We start from the raw sequence: 25,702 nt of genomic DNA on the forward strand, positions 1-25,702 counted from the left end.
AACAGAAAAAGGATTTTTAGGTAGAAATTAAGGAAATCTGAATAAAGTATGGACTTTAGTTAACAATAATGTATCAATATTGGTTCAATAGTAACAGATATACCATACTCGTGCAAGACATTAATAAGAGGAGAAATTGGGTATGGGGTGTATAGGATCTCACTCTACTATCTCAGCAATTTTCCTGTAAATCTAAAACTGTTGTAAATTTATATAGGTTTTTAAAATGCAGTTTCATTTCACTTACTAACCTTGAGCAAGTTACTTACCCTTTTTGTGCCTCACTGGCCTCATCTGTATAATTAGAATGATAATAGTAGCAATCTAACTCAGAAATTTGTAAAGATTAAATGAGTTAATATAGTACTAAAATGCTTAGAACAGTGTCTCACAGACAGTTAGTACCCAGTCAATATGAGCTATTATTTTTTGTGGATACTGTAGAGTAATATTTTATATACATTGACTAAAAATAGTCTGACATATAAAATATTAAACCCTAACTTTATAAACAAAGTTTGAAATAAGAGATTTCACCCAATATGTCAAAATTACATAATTTCAAAGCTGGCAAATCAAGTAAAGTGTAAACTGTGTTTATACTATAGGCACATGGTGAGCCACCATGTAAACCTTGCAGCCCTGGTGAAAATTCATCCTGAGTGAAAGTCTTAGGAACTTACTGCTCACACAGAAGGTGACAACTCTGTTGCTTAAGATCTAAAATTCTTCACGGTGTAAAAAACAAAGTTTGTATTTTAACAATGAAGTAATGGCTTAGATGATTCCTATGGAGAAAAAGTGGCGAGGCTACAGACCCAAGATCAAAGTTAAAAGGTGAGAAACTTTTAAATCACTTAGATATGTGGCAGCAGAAATCACCCTAAGTCTAAGGCTCAAGAAGACATTTCTCCTGCATAGACTGCAACTGATCAAACACATTAGCAACATGTGATGCCTCCTAACTTCCACTTTCAATTAAATTGTCTACCCACTGTAGGTATATGTATAAATACACTCAACTGATTTCCTCTTTTTCTAATAACTCAAAATTTCAGTCTAAGTTCTGAGATCTGTGTAAGTATTATGGCCATGTAAATGAGAAATTTTCCATATATCTTATGTATTTTCCCATTATGCCTTCAATATTTTAAGATATCAATCTATATAGTATATGCAAATAAAATGTTTACTATATATTTTATTATTTGCAAATATTATATAAGAAAAAGGACTATTCCCAAGTTATATACAAAATTTGATGAATGTCAGTGTAGCTTTTTTTTGACATTAATGGTGATAGTTTTTGATTTGTTTTACAGTAGAGGGCAAACACCTAGAGAGATTGCTCACTTAATCAAAAAGCTGGAGGAAAATAAATGTATCCTCATGACAAAGATCAAAGACTCATAGCTGAAGGATCAAAGGAGAATGTGAGAATTAAATATATTTAATCTAGAAAAAAGTGGAAAAGTGAAAGTATACACACAATTGACATACCTAAAATCTGAATGTTTTTTACTTTTTTGCAGTAAGATGTTAAGATAGAAATTTCAAGCCATCAAGAATATTAAATATCTTTCACACATTTCCTCTCTTATATCTAAAAATCAGAGACATTTTCTTTAATCCCTTTTATTTTCAAAATGATATTTTAGAAATTGGTGACTACAGATGTAAACTGTTTACTCCCCATCTTGTTATTTACTTTCAATTTTCTTGATTAGCATTTTTAAAACAACTAGCATGTTAAAACAATTAGTATTTTTAAAACAACTTATTTTAGATTTAAAAAGTTTCTTATTTTTATAACTTCTCTAAATAAAAATGTCAGTTATGTTCTTGAAGGATGCACATAGCAATCTCTTAATGAAAAAAAAGCAATCTTTTTCTGTCATAATGAATATCCCATCAAGATATTTCAATATGGATTCTACAGAACAGATTAACTTAATTTCAGTAATCATTAGCTATGCAAATTACCTTTGCTCTAAGGAAGTAAATTATACCATGTGTGTATAACCTTTCTAAGATTATACATGTATATAAGTTTTATACTCACATTATGTATAATCTCTCCAGGTAGTAGATACATGTTAAGGTTTTTATACTTAGGCTGGTAAATGAATGAATGTTTTGTTTTTTTTCTAATTTTGTTAAAAATGTTCTTGATACTTTGTATTGATTTCCAAATGAAAAGATGATTACTCTTCAGTTTCCCACAAAAATGATAAACCCTGAACCTTTTACTATATAAATTACTCTCTTTATGGCAACAAGTACCCAAAGAAAATACAAAACAATCAAACCATATTAACTCAGTTGCTCTCCATATTAAAATTATTAGTGGCTCCTATTCCCTTAAGATACTGCTAAATCATGAACTAATTTTAAAAATTGTAATTAAATACACTAGTTACCTATGTAGAGATATTCCCCTCTCTTCATTATACATATGATTATAGATGACTGGTCTATATTTATTATTATTCCAACACCACAGTTCAGAATTCCATATTCTGAAGATTAGAAGAGAAGGCAGTAAATATTCCCCAGTAAGAGATTATTGAATATATGAACTCATTTTGTCTCCATCTCTTATGATGCCTATATTAATAACCAACATACAAATTACAAGTGCTATTAAAACCTGCAGAGAAATTTTAGAAGAAAAAGGATCCAGTAATCAATTTAGAAAAATAATAAGCCTTTAAATATTTTTGAGTGAAGATGATCAGAAAGATGACTTTCAAGACTCTAACTTGTTACATAATATGCCATAGTAGTTTAAACTGATTAAGAAAATTTATTTCAAAGATAAGCCTGGCTCCACATGGGTGAAGATAAAGTCATTACAAAATTACCGATTTTTCTCTCCTCAAACTCATTTCCCCTTATTTTTGCCCCCTTTTCACTAGCCAATCACACACAACTAGCTCTTCTATGTTCCCTTATACGTTACTGAAGGAATGTCCTTCATTTCCCTAAATAGCACAATTTTCAGTGAAGTGAAGATAACAGGAATTAGTAGCTGTCATCTTAGGAAGAGACATGTTACTGTATTCTCTGTATTACTCTGAAGGGCTGCGACATAGGACAAAGAGAAATAATAAGAAAAATATTATTGACAACTGCAAGGGTGTAAAAAATTATTGGCAACTGCAATGTGCATCTCCTTGTAAAGTCTTTCATTTTCATTAAAATTAAAACATGACTCTATAATCTGTTGCAAACTGAAATGTCCTAAAAATTTTTATATTATAGAAATGTCTTACAGTTTTGCTATAACTATAGAAGGTAAATGGATGAAGCAAACTGCAAAGCAATGATGCATAAAATTGCTACCATATATTATTTTCAAGGCAGAGCCAGATCTATATATGGAACATAACATATTTCAAAGCTATTTGTTGTCTTTATAATTTTATAGAATTAAAGTCAATATTAGAACAATTTTTAAAATCCCAGCAAAAGTACTACATACCAAGATATTATATATGCATATATATGTATATATATATACATATATATATATATATATAAAATCATAGATTTTAAATAATAATACTAAATTATTTTAAACAGTATAGAGAATATACCCCACACCCCACTTCTAACAGTAAGAAAATAATAGACCTGCATGAACTGGAATCAGATTCATTTTCTTCTTCACTAGTGCCATCATCCACTTCTGGTCTATCCAGCCAATGTGCACCGCCACAATCTTCTGCTGTAAACTCAAATGCAGGGACTTCAGAGGTGGATGCCATTGGCCAAGAAGGTGAATTCTGAAAATCCAGTTGGCTGGACCTTCGGTAACCAATTGAAGCCAAAGGCAATTGTAGGCTACATGGATCTAAAAACTTTCTCCCACCATTTGCTCTGGTCTGTCCTCGATTCCAAAATTCTCCCTGCTGGCTGTCAACTGTAGAATTAGGAGATGCTGCTTGATGGCTAAACCACCTCCATCTGATTTTCAAAATCTGCTTCACATCAAACTCTTTACGAGAACCAGACATCCTCAGAGAAACCAAGTGATCGTCTAGGCAACGGGCAAAAAGCACTGCACACAGATTTATGCATCCAACCAAGACAAGAGAAGTATATGCCCTGCTGTACACAATAAACAAATTGAAAGGAAGATAAATCACATTCACATATATATCTACATTTACTTTTATACCAATATATCACATTATAAAGAACAAAGGACAATGAAAAAAGATGAAACACGGTGGAACATTCCGTTCAATCAGAACAAACTCTCATCCACCTATCCTGAAGCAGCTAGACCACTTTCCCCTGCTCTCCTTTCCCATACTGACCATTAGCTCTCGCAAACACTGACAGCATTCATTAAAATCCTTTCAAATGCAGAACACCACCCCCTTTTCTTAAACCACAAATGACAGAGACAGAAAGCACTATCCCGTGGCAGTATCTCAGTCTCTGCTGCTTAGTATATTAACTCTTTTATTGCTGAAACAAGAAATGTAGTCCACAGCATTCTCCTTTGTACTTAAAAAATCACTGTAAAACTAAAGTGTTCCTATTTTTATTCTAAGTTCCTAAGTGAGCTATCATAAAACATTTTTTTTTTATTTAAAGCATTTTAAAATTAGATGAGTTAGATTTTTCAAGCTGTGCTCTTTGGATGAGGGGCGAGGAAGGAGGAGGAATAAAAAGGTGGGGTTCCCGTTCACTGCTCTCCACCTCTATCTTCTTTCTTCAGAAGAGGAGTGTATTTCATTAATATAGGAAGATCCTGGTAAGATTTTATTTGAGCAAAGAATATTGGGAACAAGGAGAAAGACAAAGTTAGAAAACTACAAAGGACCAAACTATAACAGTACTTACTCTTTTTCAAATAAATAACCCGAAGTCAATATTGGTCTATAATTAGGATTGGGCCACGCTGATTTAGTACAATAGCCAGATTTCTATGACACTACTTAGGAAAAGGAAAGTGCGGCTCCAGAAAGCTCCCTAGGACTGGGACAGGATTATTTCTTGGGCGTATAAGTACCCTAATGGTGCCCCCTGTTGTTAGCAAAACAGAACAATGGTCTGATCATGGTTATAGCTCGAATTGATAAAGCAAATTCAAAAAATCAATCAAATGCAATCAAAATTTAAAATACTGCACAGCTATTGTGAGCAAGACACTCTACTAGGCATTGGGAGGGACAGATATATACATCTTGGTTCCTAACCTCAAAAATAATTGAGTTACTGAAACAAAAATATTTGATAACTTAAATATAAGAAACACTATAATGCTGCAGTATGAACATTTTATAATCTACAAATACAGAATTTGTGTTTTCAGGGTGCTCAATATCTAATGCTACATCAAATAGTTTTACTCAAAAGGCAATTACTATTATCAAATGAGTGAAGTGGGGAAAAGATCTGCTTTGGAGGATTACAAAAAATACTGTGAGGCAAGTATCTTAACATCACAAAGCTCTTTAGGAGAATAAAAATTATTCAGAGAAATAAGAATGAGTGGAATGAAAAGCATATATAACCTGTGCTAAACAGCACAGGACAAACCATAAATACTATCAGAGAAACAGGAAATGCCAAGATTGTGTGAAGTGCTATGGGCCAGTTTCATTAGGGAAAAGGCTTCTAAGAATACCAAGAAATTGTATAGTCAGGATGGTGAAAGATCTTATAAAGGAAGAAAGATACTAATAAAAGAATGAAGTGGGCATATCGACAAAGACAGACAGGGAAATACCAGTTTGATCAGCCAGCCAGACATACTTAATTAATTTTAAGGAGTAGTAAGAGATAAGGATGGATGCATAAGATGAGATACAATGCCGTGAGCACCCAGCAAAGATATAAAGGCTAGCAGGCAATGTTAAGTGGACTGCTGAACAGGGCAATGTTTTAGAAAATGAATTTGGCGGTAATATGCAGGATGCCTTAGAGAGTGATCGACACTTCTCCCTCTACTCTCACCTCTGTCACACTCCTTTTCTCAACACCCTTCTAACTCCACTCTACCTATCCAACATTGTTTCTAACTATTTTCCAACAGAGACACATACTTCATCAGTTAAGACAGGGTCTATGTTATATTGCTTCCTCTTTCATATGCTGTTTGTGCCCCAGTTTCTCTGGTTTTGAAATCCTATTCATCCTTCAAGGTTTAGCAGAGGAACTGCTGCCCTGAGAATGGCTTCTCCAATTACTCTAGCCTTGTGGTTCTCAACAAGGGTAGCACCAACCCTCTGGTCTTGCATCCCAAAAAACCTTCTTGGAAGTAGGGGGGATAGATGTTTAGTTGCTGGAATGACCAGAGAGGGCTATGGGCAATTGTATGGGCAGGGGCCAGAGATGGTAAACATCTTGCAGTGCACGGTATAGACCCACAATGAAGAAATGCCACTGCAGTAGTTCATAATGATCTTACCATCACTCTTCATTCAAGTAAGTATTTACCAAGCATTTATACGTACAAGGTACCACAAGAGGTAGAAAGATGAATAAGAAACAAATGTTTCTTTTAAGAAGGCTATACTCTGGCAGAGAAAAGAATAAATGAACATTATAAAGAATACATTTTAATACATATAATTTTATATAAATTAATTTTAAATTGGATTCATTCTGCCAATACGAGAACACTTACCAGAGAAGTCCACTTACAACGTGCTAGCTCCAATAGCTAATTTTAATTGTTTTGCTGTTTGGTGGATCAGATGAAGTCTCAACACAAGAGTGGACTTCATTGAAGGCCATTGATATGCCAGATGTTTCTCAATTTGATATGGAGAAGAAATACAAAGACTTAAGGAGATATGGATGTTAAAATGTTAAACCATGCTTCTACTCTCAAGAGGGGCCACAGACCCTTTTCACCAAGATATTGAGATATACATTAAATAAATACTTTTTTAATACAGTAGCTGTTCTGAGTAGGCTAGAGATGCAGGTAGGAGATTAGTTAGTCACTGAAATAGGCTTTCAGATTTTAAAAGGGATGCTAGGATTTGGGTTGGCAAAGGCCAAGTCCAATATTTAGCCCCTGCTGTCATAATCATGGGTTTAGTTACATACATACATACATAATATACATACAATACAAAAAAAAAACCCAGCACCCCAATCTTTTGCATCAGTGGACTCATTCTGCATGTTTTTTTTTTTTCAGAGACATTTATTTTGTCAATTTTCCTCCATTCTTTCTTCCTGGTGATCGTGTTGACAGCCTGGTGTACAGCCTTTCACACCTTTGTCCTTGTTTAATAAAAGCCATATCCAAACTTCTATACACATATACAGGGGATTTTGCTATTGTTTTATAAAAGAGATCAGATTGTATACATATTTTTGGCATTTTGCTTTTCTCACCAAAATTATATATATGGAAATATAAACTAATAATGATTTTTAAATAGTTGCATAATATTTCATAATTATAAAATGCAATTTATTAAACTACCTCCTTGCTAACGGACATGTGAACTGACTTCAGGTTTTTGTTTCTGTTGAAATAAACGTCCTTGTGAGACTTTTCTGTCTATAGAATTTATTCCCAGGAGTGGAACTGCTGGGCTGAAGGAATGAATAGATAACTCACTTGCCTGAGATTCATGTTTTCAAAAGTGAAGTGAGGGCATCCTCATTTACTTTTATAGACCCACCAGTCAACAATGAATATGGTAATTCTTTAAACTCCTGATGACTACCGGGCTTAAGCATATTTTCATAGGTTTATAGACCATTTTGATTTGTAGTTTTCTGAACTAGCTACTTATACTCTTTGCCTATTTTTCTCTTGGGCTGTTTGATTTTTCCTTATTATCAACTAGAAGCTCTTTGTATATTAACTCTTCATCTGTCTTGTTTTACAAATACTTTTTCTAATCTATTTCCCAAATGGAGAGCAACCTTTAGAAACATTTTAAAATTAAAGTTTGACATACAATAGAAAAATGTACAAATCATAAGTAGAGAGCCCAATAAATTATCACAATGTCAACCCTATTCAGGTTAAGAAAAGAAACATTACCAGCATTCAAAAGTCTTCCACAAGCACCTTCAAAGGTAACCACCATCCTTAGCATAATTTTATCTGTTTTGAATCTCATATATTCTTTACTCACCATTGCTTTGAAATTAATCCGTGCTGTAGTCTGTAGCAGCTGATAGCTGGTTTTTATTCCATTGTATAAATATATGACCATCCAAATCCATTCATTGCTGACATTTGAGTTGTTTCTGATTTTAGACTTTTGCAAGTAATTCTATAAACATTTTCGTACATATGCATTCAACTTTGATTCTTGTTACTGATTTACACTCTTACAAGCAGCATATGGGAAGTCCAGTTACTCCATATGCAGCCAACACTGGTACTGTCAGACTTTAATTTTAGTCATGATGATGGTGGTGTAGTGGTACCCATTTGGTTTTACTTTACATTTCTCTGATTATTAATGTGGTTGAGTAACTTTTCATGTGAATTGGTCATTTGGCTTGCCTCTTTGTGAAAGGTCCTTTTTTAAATTCCCTTGCTCTCTCTTTTTTTTTCTATTACCTTGTCTGTCTTTATCTTCTTGATTTGTAGGAGCTCTTTATATTTCTAATATGAGCCCTCAGTCTATTATCAACATCATTTTACTATAAGCCACCCTTTCCCACTAAATTGAGGTATTATTTTTGTTATGAATTAGCTTCCCATATACAGAGATCAATTTCAGAATGCTAATTATGTTCCATTATTTGTCTATTTTATGCCAGTATTGCAATGTTTTAATTATAGTACATTTACAATATGTTTAATATTTGTTAAAGCAAGTTCTTATTTCCACATATATTCTTTTAAAATAATTTTAAATCTAATTTTAATTATCTACTCTTCTGTATATATACTTTAAATAATATGACCCAATCCTCTCCTCTGAAAAAAGCCCCAACCCTATTGAGATTCTAATCAGAACTGCATCAAATTTGTATGTTAATTTTGAGATGACTGGCATTTTATGACATTAAAATTTTTCTAGTAAATATAATCCAAGAATATATGTTTTATAGTTTGTTCAGATCTCATGCTCATCAATAAGACTTTAAAATCTTTTAAATATAGGTCCTGTGCATTTCTTATTAAATTTTTTATCATGTTCTTTCATTTCCTTTTTTTTCTCACTGTTGTAAATGCAATACCTTTCTAGTTTCATTTCCACATGGTTATTGCCACTGTAACAAAAGTTTGAGTACATTTATATTGTATCTAGTCATTTTATCACACTCCCTCATTAGCTATGATATTTTAAAATTAGTGTATATTTCTTGTTAAGTTAGAGGTAACTTTGAGACATCTATGTGGAGATGTCAGATAGTTGGGCAAATGTTCCTGGAGCTCAGATCCAAGCTCCAAGGAACTCTAAAAGATAAACACACCAAAGGAGACAGGGACAACTAATGAAGTAGAGGAAAATCAGCAGGGCATGGTTTAAGGCAAGTCAAAGGATAAAGGTGTTTCAAAGCAAAAGGGATGATCATTGTGTCAAATAAGAGGTCGAGTGGAAAATGCCCACTGGAGTAGGCAATGTAAAAATTTTGCCAAGTCAGACAGCAACAGTTTCAGTTAAGGGATAGGGACAAAAGCCAGACTATGGTGGGTTGAAGAGTTAATGGAAGATAAGAAGTAAGAGAGCATGTATAGACAACTCCTTAGGAAAGTTCTGCCGAATAGTGAGGCTGTGGAATGAGCCTGCAGCTGGAAGAGTTGAGGAATCAAGACAATGCATCTGTTTTGCTCATTTGTTTATTTGAGTTTAAAAGATACGGAACATCTCAGAATGATGAGAATGCTCCAGCAGGAAGATGAGATTGATGATTGTAGGCAGAACCATGAAGCAAAAACAAAACAAAACAAAACAAAACAAAACTGAAGGCTTTGATAAAAGGAATGGCACCTAAGCACAGTGGATGGCTTAAATTGTTACAGTAAGGGGAATATTTCCTTTGTAAGATTTATAACTTTCTAAATGCATTCATTATTTAAAAAGGAAAAAAAGACAGACACTAAGCAGTCTACCCAAGTTGAAAGCCAAATCAGTCCTCTAAAAGGAGTTATGAAATAATAAAAATTAGAGAGAAACTAAGAAGAAAAATGACAGAATTAATAAAGATCTAGCTCTTAAAAAATTTGCCAGTATACTCTCTTATCTTCTAGTAAATATAATCAAAGAAAAAAAAAACAGAACTTAGAAAGAGGACAAAAATAACAATTAAAATAGAATATTTAAATAAAATTAAAGTTTTAAAAAAATCAGTATTACTAAAAAAATTGTAAATGTCAAATTGATTACGAGAAATGCTGACAAATGGGGAGAATTTAGGCAAGCAAAACTAGAAAATACTCCTCAAAGACAGAATTTGCTCAAAATCCCTTACAGCTAGATCTCTAATTTAATAATTTTTGCCTAAGCTTAAGCCTGTCTAAGCATGGGTACCTTGCAGGAAAATCTTCATTCTAACAAAATACATTAAAAATTATCTTTTTGGTAAAGTAGCTTCTTATAGCCCCAAAGTTAGAAACGGGTTCACAGAACTATTTTCTACCTTAATTGAATTCTTGGATCAAATACTTTATGAAAAATATGTAGTAAATTTAAACATTAATGCTTTCATGGCATGGAATTCAGCATTTATTTAAATAACACTTTTTCTGTCCCATCAAGTTCTACCATGTAATTTAATATTGTTTCACTCAAATATTCTTCCAGCTCTGATGAGTAGTACTTCCTAGGGTAATTATTTATGAAAGATCAACACATATTAAAAGTTATTACATTGTTAAATTACCAAAGTGGCCTGCATGGGCTACTCCACATTAACTAGACCCCCTCATCATTTTCTATCCCCTTGAGCCTCCTGGGTTTTCTTGTAGTACTTACTACCACCTGATATATTAGCTGTTCTCTCCCTTATTTGTTATCTTTATCCTCACTACAAAGTTAGCTGCAGTAGAGACTGACTTGGTTCATTGTTTTAGCCCTTAGCACTTAAAACAGTACCTGAAAGACAGGTGCTCAATAAATATTTCTCTAATGAAAGAATGAATCCAACAACTGTAAGAGCAATAATAAAAGGTATATACTTATACTGTACATTTTTTAAATTATAAAATAAAGAACCAAATGTTAAAAAGAATATTAGAAAACATTTACCTCTGGCAACAAAAACCTTTTCAGTATTTTTCAACCTAAGAGAAAAATCACAATATGTTGCTTTAAGAATTTCTTTTTTCTATTTCATTCTTAAGGCATAAAATTTTTATCACTTTGAAATCTGTTGGCTAAACAGCAAATGTCTTTTCATACTGACACAAAACTTTCTTCAAACTGATTATCAAATTATATTCTGTACCTTTTCAAAGTAACTTTGCTTCACTTAAACTTGAGATACAAAAGCTCACACCCTATTTAAAATAGATTAAGTGTCGATTATGAATACATTTTTCAAAATGTAATTAAGGAATTCACATGCAATTTCTGCTTCAAAACTGCTCAAATGTTAGTTTGTGAATTTAAAAGATGATACTATTCAGTGTTACAACAGTAACACTGAAATGTCATTAAGATAGACTGCAGATGGGCTCACTTCAACAGTGTGGCTTTTAAAGCTATGGCTTCTCTCAACAGTTCGAGTTGCAGCCATTCTGCCAACTGGTTTATGTGGGTAATCGTTATACAAACCTCTCTTCACATAGAGATTTTAAGACAACAGTATTTGTTTTATGAGTAATCAATTTTAATGGATCTATCTCTATAGTTTTAAATGTGTTATATATATCACATAAAACACACCCAGAATTAATATTACTGTACTAACTCAGCAGCACTTCACCTCCCCAAGTTTTCCCTCAACAATTAAAAAAATGACAACACATAATTTCAAAGAACCCTTTAAAGTTTGGTAATTCCAGGATACTTTTAAAACTCTGTCATATTACGTCTTTTTTCAAAATTTGGCTTATTTAAAAAAATTTTGAAGACTGCTATAATTTCGGTAACATTTAAAAATGTATGATAGCAGAAAAATATCAGAAAAGTTTTGAGATTTAATTTTAACTTTAATTCCAGAAATATATCAGATATTCTTTACCTCTTCTTCAACATCATAAAGAGCAAGTATTAGAAATTAAAAAAAAAAATCCTGTTATTTATGTAAACTCAACAAATTGTACTGTACGCAGAAAGAACTCACAGATGAAAAAACAGACAGGAAAATTCATCAGGTCAAGGGCCACTCTATCCCTAACAACTTGTAGAGTGCATGGCATTCATTTATTGGATTTAAACCAAAGAGTAAATGAAATAAATGAATGACACAGACTGTGATTTGAAAGATCTAAAAATATAGGAGGAGAAAGTTTTGAATGAAACCCTTGATGAATTATCAGGGAGTATGTCCTTTATTTGGGAGAGAATGAGGTTCTTGAGTTGAGATTTTAGAGGTATGCCTCAAAAAAATTAATTTGGCAAGTAAAGAATGGATTTGTGAGGCAAGATGCTATGGGTAGGAATACCAGTTAGAAAATTCTTTGAAGTGAGAGGACAGTAACCTTGTTTGGAAGCAATGAGGCCTGAAAGGCGGATGGATGTTAAAGATATTACAGAGACAGATCTGATAAAATATCTGTGGCAAATGGACAGGATGACAAATAGATGACAGTATTTTCAAACCTGGGCAACTGGAAGAAGAGTGGTAATAGTAACATAAATAAGAAAGTAAGAAGGATAGTTTCAGGATGGCTGAGTGTAGCTTCAGACAAATTTAGCTTTAATTATGTATCTACCAACCAAATAGCTAGGAAAATGGGATCTAGAGCCATATTTAGCTTACAATTAAAAATCAATTTATTTAAGAAATCAGAAATTTAAAGTGTAGAGAAATGACTCCTGGGCCATTAACACTGGTTATCTTTGCGTTCTTTTCACTATGTTTTACAAACACATGACATCAAAATTTATTTCGTAATGAAAAAAAGCTTAGAATACACTCTGAAATCCAAAATTAGATTTCTAGCACGATGTCAAATCTTTCGCTGTGTTAAAAATATTTGGGGTATATTTCTGATTTTATCAGTAAATGAAAACTAAAAATAAGTATCTAATTTGAATTCAGCTGTAACAAGGTGAGAGATTTAGCTTTGTAAGTTATATGGTAGATTGAAAGCTCAGCAATTGAGAACTCTGCTATACATTGAAAATTGAAGTGTGATCTCGTGGAAAAAGCCATCTAAGACAAGGATTTTATTTCTTTGGGTACCCTTTGCATACTTACACAAGATCAAGGTGAAAATGGGACAAATTTTAACCTTTAAACTATGTCTCCTTGTTATACGATCACACAGCAACCCAAACTACTTGCTCAGATAGCTCAATAATTTCATTGAAATTATTTAATGCTTGCTTTCTCTCCTAGAGTGGAAACTCCATGAAGGCTACAGAAAGGGCTACTATGGCATTTCAAGCACTTACAATACGAGAACTGACATTCAATTTAAAAACTGCAGTACAACATGATCAAAAAACACAAAGGTGTGCAGAGGATGCTAAGACAGCTGCAGAAGTCGAAGACATATTTCCAGTTAAGCTGGAACTCTGAGGATAATAAAAGCCCTCTTGCTGGATGAAACCTATAGTTACTCCATTAAATGAAAAAGTCAGTAATCATAAAAATTATATTTACATATCCTTAAAGATTTTATTTCAACATAAATGCACATTCATTCACAAATCTTTTCATATAGGGTTAATGCCATATATTTGATGTGGGTCTCTTGCTACGTTTGTGCCCTCTTTCTTGCATAAGCCATGCCCACAATGACCCATCATCTATGATTTCCACTTATGATTTCTATAAATGGAGACAAAACTTGAAAGCACTTCTGAAAGAATATGAATACAGAATCCATTAGACCAGTGGTCTATCCACCACGCGACAAAAAGCCTGTGCCAGAATGTAAATTAATGCACTGCTTCCTTCAAGGGGAAAGTCTTACCACGAAAAAACTGTTAGCTGAACCAAACAGAGTGCTTAGTGATGTAGTTAATTTACATTCTGGTGTGGGGTCCTTATTTCCTTGAGAACCACTAACAGTCTAAAGACCAGTTAGCTGGACCATGAACTTGGGCACTTTGACAGGCTCTGCTTTATACTTTTGATGATTCCGCCCCCCTCCCCCGTCTTTTACAGTTATCCAGCCTTCATCAAATTTGACAGCAAATTTGTTAACAATTCACTTATGTTGAGATGATGTTCCAAAGCAGTCAACTTAATTTTCCAAGAATGAATTCTCTTTTCCTTATACTCTCATTAATTTACATGTCTACAAAGATTTTATAGTTACTATAACAAGAATAACTGTTAAAAACAGGTCTGTGAACAAACACAACCAACTTTTGGTAAGTACCCAACTCAAGAGGTAGGCACAGAGTCGCGTGGGTCTGCTGTGGAACCGCCTACCCATCCGCCAGTGATCAGTTAGCTCTTGGGATGGGTAAGTATAACTTATAAAGGGAATAGAGTGCATCAGGTTAAAGCCATGGGTCAGTTCAGAGGTAGCTGGTGGGGGTGCTTCTGCTGTCATTCTCCCGCATTATCACTGGTTAGTGGCAGCCTACTAATCGAGATGATGTCCCAAGAACATGAGTCAATAACTGAGCCACTCCCCAGCCAGATGTACAATTTGGACAAAACGCTTCACCTCCTCCTCAATCTCTGGTTTTCTCTTCAGTTAAATGGGATTAAGTAAGTAGCATGTGCAAGTGAGTAAGAATCTAGATTTGTAATAGCAGCTACTATTTCCTGATTGTGTCAATGTGGACGATAACAAGCGTAATACTTTATATTGAGTGGGGCATTTAGTTGTCACAGACACTCGGGCAAACAGGGTTCATTCCCCTTTCCCCTCACACGTGAGGATACTGATGTGAAGTGAGGTTGCATGTCTCTGGTGAGCAGCAGGGTTCAATCTGAATTCAATTTTTTTTTTTTTTGAGTTAGAGTCTCATTTTATTTTATTTTTTTACAAAAATCCAATGTAAGACCATTGTGCTCATGACTGGAAAAGGGGTGGGGTGGATGGACATGGCATGGGTATCAGAGAGCTAACCCCTTCCAAACGCCATCACTGCAAACAGGAGCTCCCCAAGTGCACACCCAGGCTGGCAGCCCCTGCAGCACCCACCCCTACACGCCAAGAAAGGACCCCACTGCCTCAGTGCACAGGCCCTGGCTCGAGCTGCAGTCCACACAGACGGAGGGCCGCTGCACAGGTGCAAAAGCTCAGAATGGCCTGATCAACACCTTGAGGAGGCTCCCCCTTCGGTGGGCACCCCCTCTTGGTGAAGAGCGAACTGGCCAGCTGGAGGTCAAGGACGTGCTGGGCCCCGGGAGCAATGACTCGGCGACAGGTGTTAGCGGGACAGCCCAGGAGGCCCACGCGTGTCTGCAGGGCGGTTCCGTGTTCCAGGGAGTCAGGTGGTGCAGGTGACATCTGGCTTCCCAAGGTGACCGATCAGCATCGATAGCATTCTAAGCCTGGACCTGGGCCTCTCCCTAATCCAACTTGCAAAACACAACAGCCCTCCTCTGGGAGACCTAACCAAGCCCCCAAAAGCTCTGACCACCCTGCCTCTTGCCGTGAGAAGTATCCTTTAAGAACATGGCCAGTGTCCATCACAGCCTGCTGTCCAGAGTCCTTCAAGTCAGTGTCCCGTTCAGATCCAAAGAGTGCTGTCCTCGTCTGTGCTCTGACATCACTGCCCTCCCTGCAGTGCACTCTGGGGTCATCCGTAATCCTAGGCCACTCAGCTGCTCCTGGATCTGCCCACAGCGCTCAGGGACCCCACGCTCTGGCTCCTCACACAGCCGGCTCCTTCCTCACCAGGCCCACCCAGAGGAGTTCCTCACATTACAACAGACAAGATAAAAATAGCAGCCACATATATAGCTCAAAACACCACACTCTTTGGCTTCCCAAAGGGAAGAAGGCTACTGCTACAAAGAATCAAGTCCAAAGTCAAAGAAGGGGTCATCAGAAAGTTAGGGCGAGGAGTCTGGACCCCTCTGCTGGGTTGCAGAGCAGCAGAGCCGTCTCCTAGGTCTCTCTAAAGACCATACACATTCAAGTACACCACATTGCTTCTTGTTTTTAAAGTAGTCTCATTCACAACTCGCAACTACCTTGTGAGAAGGTTGAGGAAGTATTTCCCACATCGTCCAACTTGGGAGGCAGATTAAGAGCACAGTTGATTTGTTATCTAGGTTATCAAGGTCCAGAAGAAAGCGGGAGAGCAGACTTAAACGCTTCACCAATAAGATGACCAAACTAAAATCAAATAGGCACTACACAAGAAAAAAAGGGTACTTAACACATCACTCCCAATATAATAAAATATTGTTAAGTTCATCATAATTGCAGTTTAGTGCCCATGTGACTTTTATTTCACCCCACTTGGCTCCCTCCCAATTTCTGTCATTACTTCTTACAGGATGAAGTGTTAACCCACATTAACATCAAAAGTGCCTTTTCATCCCTCAGATGGTACTAGTGACTGGTAGCAGAGCAAGTAAAATTTTAAAAACCTGCTAAATTAATATTATACGGCCTTTTTATCCCCAAACTCATCTATAAAAGTTATCACAATGGGTATTATGGAAACCATAGCAAGATTATAACAGAGTATTTACTTTTTAAAATAGATCTTTGACTTGACAACAGGTAAAAAAGAAAGATTTCCTTGCCACCTACTCCTCAGATTTTGTGAATTTAAGTATATATTTGCTGTGGCCCAAGGATGAAAACTATAATACCATAAATATGATGGCAAACCACTGCTCAATTCCTGCTGCATACTTTAGGTTTGGCATGTGCACCTAGCTGTCTTCTGTGCCATAAAAAGTAATAATCTGGATAGCCATAATTTTATCTTTTACTGACCTGAACCAAATCCAGTAAGTGTTTCTGTCTTCTCTGCAGCTTTATGATGCTGGGAAAAAGTAATCAATCAGTACTCTATAGACACAAATAGAATCAAGCAAAATTGCCTGAGTTCTTTGAACACAATGAGCCGACCACGACAGATCAACTTGGTTCTGCAGTAGGACCAATCAGATTTTATAACCTGTATTTTATATTAGATGGAATGGTGTAATCTGGGTAAGGAAAGGGTAAAAAGGGTGCCGTAAGCAGTGAGAGGAGAAAACGTGAAGCGCTGTGTTTCACAACTTCTTGTAATTAGAAACGGTTAATCACTGCAAATGTTAAACCAGTTAGCCATTAAAGAAACTCCCTGGCTTGCTGTACAACCGACTTTAAAAAAAAAAAAAAAAAAAAACAAAAACGAAAGAAAGAAGAGAAAAAGCCACCAAAAGACTTCTATAATTTAACTCTGGCAAAAAGCAAAATACGGCATACTAGTGAGTCAAATGGTGATCAGGGAAGACCAGTGGACGTTAGGATTATTTCTTAGTGTTAATCCAATGTTCTTAGGAGGCAGTTCAGAGTAATCCTCCCAAACACCCAGTCTCCAAGTTGTGGGTAGGGGAGTGGCAAATAAATTTAGAAAGACGATCTGGTTCAGGCCCGTCTAATGGATCATGCAGAATCTGTCCAGCAGTTCTAAACTCCTGCAAAACACAGAACTGAGTATTCCTTCTTTCTGCTTACCAAGAAATACCTCCCCAAAAGAAGGTAAATACTTAGTAGAAATGAACCAACCAGCCTCAAATCTGAATCTCCTCTAATCTACTCTCCACACTACAGCCAAAGTGACCTTCCGAAGTGTCATTCTTGACCACATCATTCTTCCTCAAAGCTTTTTTTTTTCCTCCCTGAACATCTACAAGATAAATAAAAGCCAAGATCTTTAGTACGGAATTCAGTGCTTTTTAACAATCTAGTAGTCCTAGCTGAACTGCCCAGCCTTACCTCCCTACTCTCAACTCCTGTTTCACACTTTTCCTGTCATAAAAATAGTTGAAACACAATACATCAAAGTAAACCAAATGAATATTGCTGAATACTTCCCACATGAAAAGGACAATGGAAGACACTGTGGACAAGTGTGGGTCAAATCTTTTTCCCTTTTGCCAATAACCTTCAGTTAACTCTCTTACCTCTATTCCCCTGGCAACCTGATGGAAACAGGTATGTCAACTACGTTACCAGGCAACAATGCTTACAGTAAAAATGATCCCCCTGATTAGTAAATTTGCATCTGGACTCAGAGGAACAGTAAATGAATTGTGAATACCTCATAGGAAGCCATAGCTTTGACTTTACTAAGTGTGATGGCTCTTGTAATTGGCTTATCCCTTGTGGGGACCCGGGAAGTTAAGCCTATGAAGTCACATAAGAGATACTGTCTTCTGTGGGACATGAGGTTTTTTTTAAGTCAAATCAGCTCTGTCACTACCTGATGTGAGCTTTGTGTGCTCACACCTGAGCCTTCACGTGGCACACTGTCTCCCAGTTGGCGACATGACCTGCTTGCATGACCTGCTGTGAGGATCACAACCACTAATGAGGCACATGTGCTGCGGCCTTGCTGGCAGCCTGTGGTTTCTCTCTGATACCCTTCTGAGTAAAGACACTTACGGTAGTTCTGAATCTGAATCCAGGAAGACCCATTCATTTGCACAGCAACAAGACTGTAAGAATGTCTTAGAAAGACATTCCAGATGTTCTACAAACTGAACCCAAGTCCCTTCTTTTTTTTGTCTCTTTTTTTAGCCTAATATATATTCCTGACCAACCCCACCTGAAGTCATTCACAGCTTTCACTCAACTTCCTGTGTTGTTACTCTTTTTTTCTGGGGATCCCCTCTTCCAGGAAACATGTACTACCTCACCACAGTCCATCCGTTCAGCCATCTGCTGATGTGAAGCTATGGATGTTTTTCAACCAAGAAGAAAGGCGATATTGCATAGGTAAAGAATGCCAACTTCGCTAGAGAAGCTAAGCACAAAGTTTACAGAAAAAGAATGGAAATTTATTGAGAATAAAAATAGGTTACATTGGTGGAGAAATACGGCAATAGAATGTTAAAGGGTGAAGTGTCCGAGTAGAGTCCAGATCAATTTGGAGGGAAGAAAAGAGCAGAGAAAGGCAGTAGATTAAGTACTTCCATCTTCCTGCATTATTGGCCAGGGGGAAAAACCAAGGAGCCCTGTATGTATCAGCATCAAAAGTAGGCGTCTTAATAAGAGTTAGACAACTCAGTAATCTGTACCTTGGGAGAGGGAAAAGGGATGGATGAAAGGATTACAATGGGGATGGCATTTGCCAGTGTTCAGGGAGGGGATATTGTTGCTGCAAGTCAGCTCCAGTTCTACCTTCTTATCCTGATTATTCTAATCAGCCTGTCCCACTAGATTTGCAAGCTGATGTTAATTATGCAGTAGAACTTTCACCAGCATCACAGGTTTCTTTCATCTTAGGCTATTAGAACTGCCTCCTTCCCTATTACAAAGTTGTCAATTAACCTAACTTGTTATACTTTAGGCCAACTCTATTATTTCCAAATTCTGATAGTGGTTAACTTACAAACTAATCAAGATGTGGCACTTTGAAAAAAATTAGTTCTTCTGTAATGGCTAAAGGCTTCTAGCATGTGAACTCTTAGGTTAAACACACCCATTTAACAGCAAAATAGAGAAAACGAGTCAACAGAGAAAAAGAGGAATGAAGTATATGTGCAGAGAGAGACACTGACAAAAATCATATAGACCTGGAGAGGGAAAGCAGCCCCCATCCTGGTTTTCTGTTATTGATGCCAGGTGCCTCTGAGACTCAGCCGCACTTCCTGCCCTTGTTTGACATAAAGCTATATCCTTTTTCTGACAAAACACTCTTTTTGCTTAAATTAGTTTAAGTAATTCTCTATAAGTTGTCACCAAATAATCTCTAAGACCAAAAAAGATGGTTAGAGGCAAAGTGTAACGGTGTTTGTGTACATAATCAGGTTTTGTCATATTGAAAGACGCTGTTAATGTTGTTTTAAAGAGAAAGGGAAAGAGTGAGAACTCAATTATAGCTATTTTCTGTTGGGGTGTAAATTTTCCAGTCATCTTTTTTATCCTCATGGGATCTAACGTAGTGCTGCATACACACCGTATTTAACAAATATTTACTGAATGGACATATAATTAAAGAATAATGAAATCCACTTGGCCAAACGGTTCATCTAATTGAAAGTTTTCAAAAGCATTTCAGTTCCAATTAACAAAAGATGTTCTTTATAATTATCATTAGCATAATTCTATGATTAAATATACACAAAGAAATGCTGTTTTCTATTCTCTAAATAGAATACTGAAAAACATAATCTGGATTTGATTTATTCAGAATTTTGTGTTAACATATGGGACTATGAAGTCTGCTTAGTCGTAGTCTTTAAGATTGTCCACAGACTATTTCCACTTTCCGCCTTCTGGGCTCAAGGTAGAATTTCACGTCCCCACCTTCTTGAAACTGGGTTGCAGTCATATGACTTGTTTGGCCAATGAAGTGGCAGTGGAAGTTACTTTCATGTAGAAGCCTTTAAGAGCCAATGCGCAATTTATCACACCCTCTCCCCTGCCCTAACACACATGGAAGCAGGTGTTGAGATGGAGACTGACAATCTGGGGCTCTAAATGACTACTGGAACAGAGCTCTCCTGCTGACCCTAACCTGACATGTAATGTGACTGAGAAACAAACCTTTGTTGTTTTAAACCACTAAGAAGTGAGGGTCTTTTGATCCCCATCATTATTTACCCTACTTGACAAACTCAATAAACCCCTCACTCACAAATGGAGTGAAGACAATGAATAGCTCTGGCCTTCAATTTGTCTTTAGAATGGTAACATTTTGCATAGCACTGCATCAATTATCAAATACTTTCTTATAGAAGTGTCCCTCATTATCCAAACTCTCAAAATCCAAACACAAGAACTGAATAGAGTCAAGTAAGTTTTTGGACTAATCCTTTATTCTCTCAATTCTCACTACTTACTATCTGAAACTCAGGGACCAAATACATTTGGATAGGATGATATTCCTTGCCGTTCAAACTCTTGTGATCTACACTCAGGAATGGAAAAAATCTAGACAGTAAAGGATTCTTGATACATTATTTCATTTGCATCCTTAAAGCAGTTTTTCTACTACCCAGTACCAATGGACTCTCAATATACTCAACCTCTATTGAATAAATTGTGTGCTGTCATCATTCTAGTCTTACAAATAAGGAAACAGATTCAGAGAGGTTCCTAAACTTACTGGAAACAACCCTGCACATTAGTGGCACAATTCCAGATTTTCTGGCTCCAAATCCCTTTCCACTATGTACTATGCTTTCCAAGATCTCTTACAGCTACAGAATTCTGGGGTTTCATAGTTAATTAATAGTATCCACAGTATTTATGATAAAAAGAAAAAATCAATGACATATTTACATCCAAGAATAAAGCCATCCTTTAAGGAGTTCTACTTGCCTAACCTAGTCTAATTCAAGACCCTGAATACCCTGAAGCACAGAACAAGTCTTAGAGATCACCTGGTTCAAAAGGCAATTTGCAGAACAATGAAGAACTATAAAAGAAATCTGGGGAAAAGTAGCCTTTTCCATTGATATACAGTCTATTAAATTCTGACCTTTAGATTATCTTCACTTTGGTTCTTAATAAATTGGCTAACCTCAAACTCTTTGCTCCCTAATTCTTATCAAATCTCAGCTGTAAGAAATATTCACGAAGAATCACCTGAAGAATAGGCAATCCATCCATTTCTATGGGTTCACTGGTTCTCAATTTGTTTCATAGTCAAATAAATTTGGACAGGGTCACAAAATATATCCCCCCTTAAGAGAGTAAACTTGAACATTAGCCAAGGAATTGAGTTTAAAAAAAAAAACAAACCTTTGAAATTTGTCTGACCCAGCTATCTCAAAGTTATTTTGAGTTTGGAACCTTATTTCAAGAAATAAACTATTGATTTCTCATGCCTTAGAACTCAGTTTGGGAAACAGGGTTCTAGGTAATCTAAACTTACAAATGGCTCAAGTTAAGCCTTCAGAGAACTTATCTTTAGAGTCTTACTATTGCTCTATACTGAAGAACACTGTTATCCAAAAGTCACCATTTTCTGTAAGGGTATTTTAAAGGTGGTGTTGTCAACTGCAACACAACAGTCTCCCTTTTTATTAGGGCCCATGAGAAAAATGTTCCTCTTGGGCCTCATTACTAAAAAATGCCCTGCTTAGGCAGAAGAACTGGTTTGTTTTTCTCTTCTTGGAATTAGAAATACACTGAAACTTACTTTACAACCCCCCCACCCCCACCCGCTAGAGAAGCCCAGAGCCAAAACTATGACTCATCTCAAGTAGGGGATCTTACAGTACACACTTGTTAATATCTTACCCTTGACTTTGTAGTCTTTTTTTCTCCCTGCTCTGCCTCAATTTTCTCATTTAGTTTTGTTTTACCCTATAGTAGTATGTGGACACTAAGTTGCTTCCAGTCATTTTTGGAACTATCTATTGTATATACTGTCCTATTTTCTTACAATATCATATTGATTTCTCCCTACCCGTCCTATTACCCCCCAAATCAGTGTCACCTTTGTGTAAAAAAGTATTCACGTATTTATGACAAGCCAATAAAACATACACATTCACAATAAAATCAAATTCGAAATGCTTAAAACCAGAAAAAAAATCATTATGAGTTCTTCAGCGGTCTAACAACCAAAAAAGACTTATTAAACTGTTTCTCAAAGGAATGAGAATTACCATTTATTGGGTACCAGTAACTGCTAGCACTTAATACACAGCAGTTTCATTTTTAAAAAGAAGCAAGGACATTGGCATAATCTCTAGAAAGATGCACAAGAAACTGGTAATACTGGCGGGTGGGGAGACTGTGATCTCTTGAACTTTTTGAATTTTGTCAATGTACCAATAATTCAAAAATATTTTTTTAAAAAAGGAACTATAATAAAGACGGCAGAAATGCTTTTCTTTTGGACACAGCAAACTTTCTTTGTCAGCTTTTGATCCCAGATAATGCAATGAAATACCTAAATGAAAAAGTTTCAACCAGACACGCCGGTTTTACTGGAATAAAGTCCCTTTCTGATTCTCCACACTCCGGGGGTGAGGCAATTACTTAAAAATTTAAGATTATGATAGCCTGCGGGTAACAATGAAAAAAAAAAATCCGGTATGTTTTCCAGTTTGCTTTATTGGTAGAATACAAGGAAGAAGCACTGATTCTGGACAGCAGCCCACGATCTCGGCCGGCCGGCCACAAACGCCGCGTCCAGAACTTTGCACAACTCAAGGGCGGCCCAGACTCCGCTCCGGGCTCTCGGCTGCGTGGCGGGAGGCCGGACCGGGGTTCGAGCCCCAGGCGCGGTTCGGGGAGGTCCCCGCCTGGCCCACCCCTCCGGGCCCCCAGAGGGACTCGGGCGACAGCGGTCCGGCGGGAGGGTCGCGTGGGGGCGGGGAGCGGACCGCGACGCGCGGCTACCCGCCGCGGCCCCCTCCCCGACGCCGAGGAGGAAGTCGCACTTACCGCGTCGGGCTCCGTAGGCGGCCGGGGGTCACGGCGGGGCGGGGCGGCCAGGCGGGAGGCGGAGGGAAGGCGGGGGGTGGGGGCCGGCGGGCCGAGGAGAGGGATGCTTGGCCCCTCGGGTGCCCCCAGCCCCTTCCGGGCAGCCTCACCCCCGGCGCCGGCTGGCCCGGAGCGGGCCACTCCCCCTCCGTCAGGCTGCACCAGGCCTGGGGGAAGAAACTCGTCGCGCAGCCCCGAAGGGGGCGGGCGGCCGGGTGGGGGTCGGGCACTGGCTGGCCCGTCAGTCCCGGCGCGGCGCTAGCGGCTGCCCGCCCCGCCCTTCCCGCCAGGCCCCGCCCCCTCCTCGCCCGCCCGCCTGCCCCGGGAGACGGCCTCTGTTGCCCGCTTGGGGGTTTCTCTCCCCTCCAGAGGGGGGCGCCGATGGCCTGGGCCGGGGAGGGAAAGGAGACGGGGGAGGGGCGGGAGGAGAGGGGAGGGGAAGGCGCGGGCTGCGGGGAGGGGAGCTCGTGGGGGAGGGGGACGTCAGGCTGGGCCGGGCCCTGGGGGGAGGGGAAGGGGCGCGGAGGACCTGACAAAGATTCCAGTTGTTCCCGGCCCCTGGGGGTGGAAGTTTAGGAAGAGGTCCCTCTGCAGGGCTGGAAGACGATCAGAGAACGGCCTGTGTTTTTTGATTCCTTGCAGAATAGGGCTGTTTTGTCCTAGAGCTTTGAGGGAACTCAGCAAGAGTTGCCTCTCTTTTCCAGCCTCTGCAACCCTTCCCCTAGCAACTATCTGATAATTACTGTGCTCCAGGTAGTGGATTTGTGGATATTGTGCCATAGCAATTATGATCTTCAACTTTGTGGCCATAAGCATTGTTTTCCAATGGTGGGATGATAGGAATTACACAAAAGTTGGTTCCTTAGTCTTCTCTAGCCAGTGTATATTTTATTGAAAGTAACTAGTTTATTCAGCGCCTAGATGCCAAACACAAATCTAAAACGCTTTACGTATGATGACTCAATCTTAAACCAAACAGCTAAGGTCCCTGCCCCCATTGAGCTCATGGTGGATAAAGGGAAGGTGTTTCCTTGGTTTGTCTCAAGTGATGTGTAAAGGCAATGTCCAACTGCTTTTGTTCGCAGAGTAATGCATATGTTCATTATTTGCAGATTAAATGTTTACTACTCTGAGCCATCTCTATCCAGTATGGGAGGGTTGAATGTGGTTAGTCCTCCCAAAATGACATTTGATCAGGAGATCTTCAATATGTGTCCATAATGAAAACTGCAAGCAAATGGTTCAGAAGACTGATGAGTTAAGTTACTAGTGGAATAACGTAGCCAAATTGTGGCAACAAACTCAGGTGGCTGGGAGATCTATTTAGGGATCTATTTTCAACATTCCCACTTGGGGAAGTGGTTAGAAAAAGCAACATAATATAAAACAATGAAGCACTGACATGGACTGCTAGTTGAAAGGGCTGATTTAAAACTGTTACAATCAGGAAGAGATACTTCACAAAATCTACCACTGAGGGCTCCAACCACAAAGCACAGGAAACATTTTTTTATCAGAGCCACCTGGAAGAGACTCCCCGTTCCCTCTTGGCAATCACACCTACACGCACAGATAAAAATTACTTCAGTAACATTGTCTTCAAGTACAAAAGACAGCTGTGTATACCCATAGCCTGAATTTTTGGAATTTGATACTATTTTTTAGCCCTCATTTGATTTCTCAATGTTAACATTTGTGTACATTAACAGCAAATGACATTCTTCTCATACTCCTGTTTTTCCTCTCATATTTATTGTTCCGTTTTGGAAACTTAATTCAGTTTTTTTCTTTTGCATTTACAGTAAGAAAGGCTAGAAAAGCATTACAATCAAATCAGATTACATTTGCAGTAAAAACAAACAATGAATCCTAATTTAAGAACTAGGAATTCCCATATACCTTCTTCTCTTTTTTTCATGCTAATTATATTATTTGTTCAGTCCTGAAATCTATTTTGTTTGATTTACTACTCTGTATTTTCAGTTCATTTGCTCCACCACCCTGGTGAAGGCAAATCAAATCAAACATCCTTCATGATCTGACATCCTGATGCTGGCCTCAGTT

The 25,702-nt window shown here is 37.6% G+C and overlaps 1 protein-coding gene across 4 annotated transcripts in view; it reads right to left on the reverse strand.

The window, feature by feature from the left end:
- The window catches only part of KLHL5 (kelch like family member 5), an 85,078-nt gene extending 61,133 nt beyond the window's left edge, over window positions 1-23,945 (reverse strand). The window contains exons 1-3 of one of the 4 annotated variants that reach the window (XM_074349089.1): window positions 23,600-23,945; window positions 3,637-4,113; window positions 2,421-2,519 (exon numbers count right to left, since the gene is read on the reverse strand). In XM_074349089.1, coding sequence (XP_074205190.1) covers window positions 2,421-2,519; window positions 3,637-4,019 — 482 coding nt within the window. In that variant the 5' untranslated portion in view covers window positions 4,020-4,113; window positions 23,600-23,945. Of the gene's footprint in view, window positions 1-2,420; window positions 2,520-3,636; window positions 4,114-23,599 lie in introns of those variants that run through there. The other 3 variants (XM_010962669.3, XM_074349105.1, XM_010962668.3) reach the window with 3 other exon arrangements.
- Between the last annotated feature and the right edge of the window lie 1,757 nt (window positions 23,946-25,702).

This window comes from Camelus bactrianus, chromosome 2, assembly GCF_048773025.1.
Source record: "Camelus bactrianus isolate YW-2024 breed Bactrian camel chromosome 2, ASM4877302v1, whole genome shotgun sequence".
Taxonomy (NCBI): Eukaryota; Metazoa; Chordata; class Mammalia; order Artiodactyla; family Camelidae; genus Camelus; species Camelus bactrianus.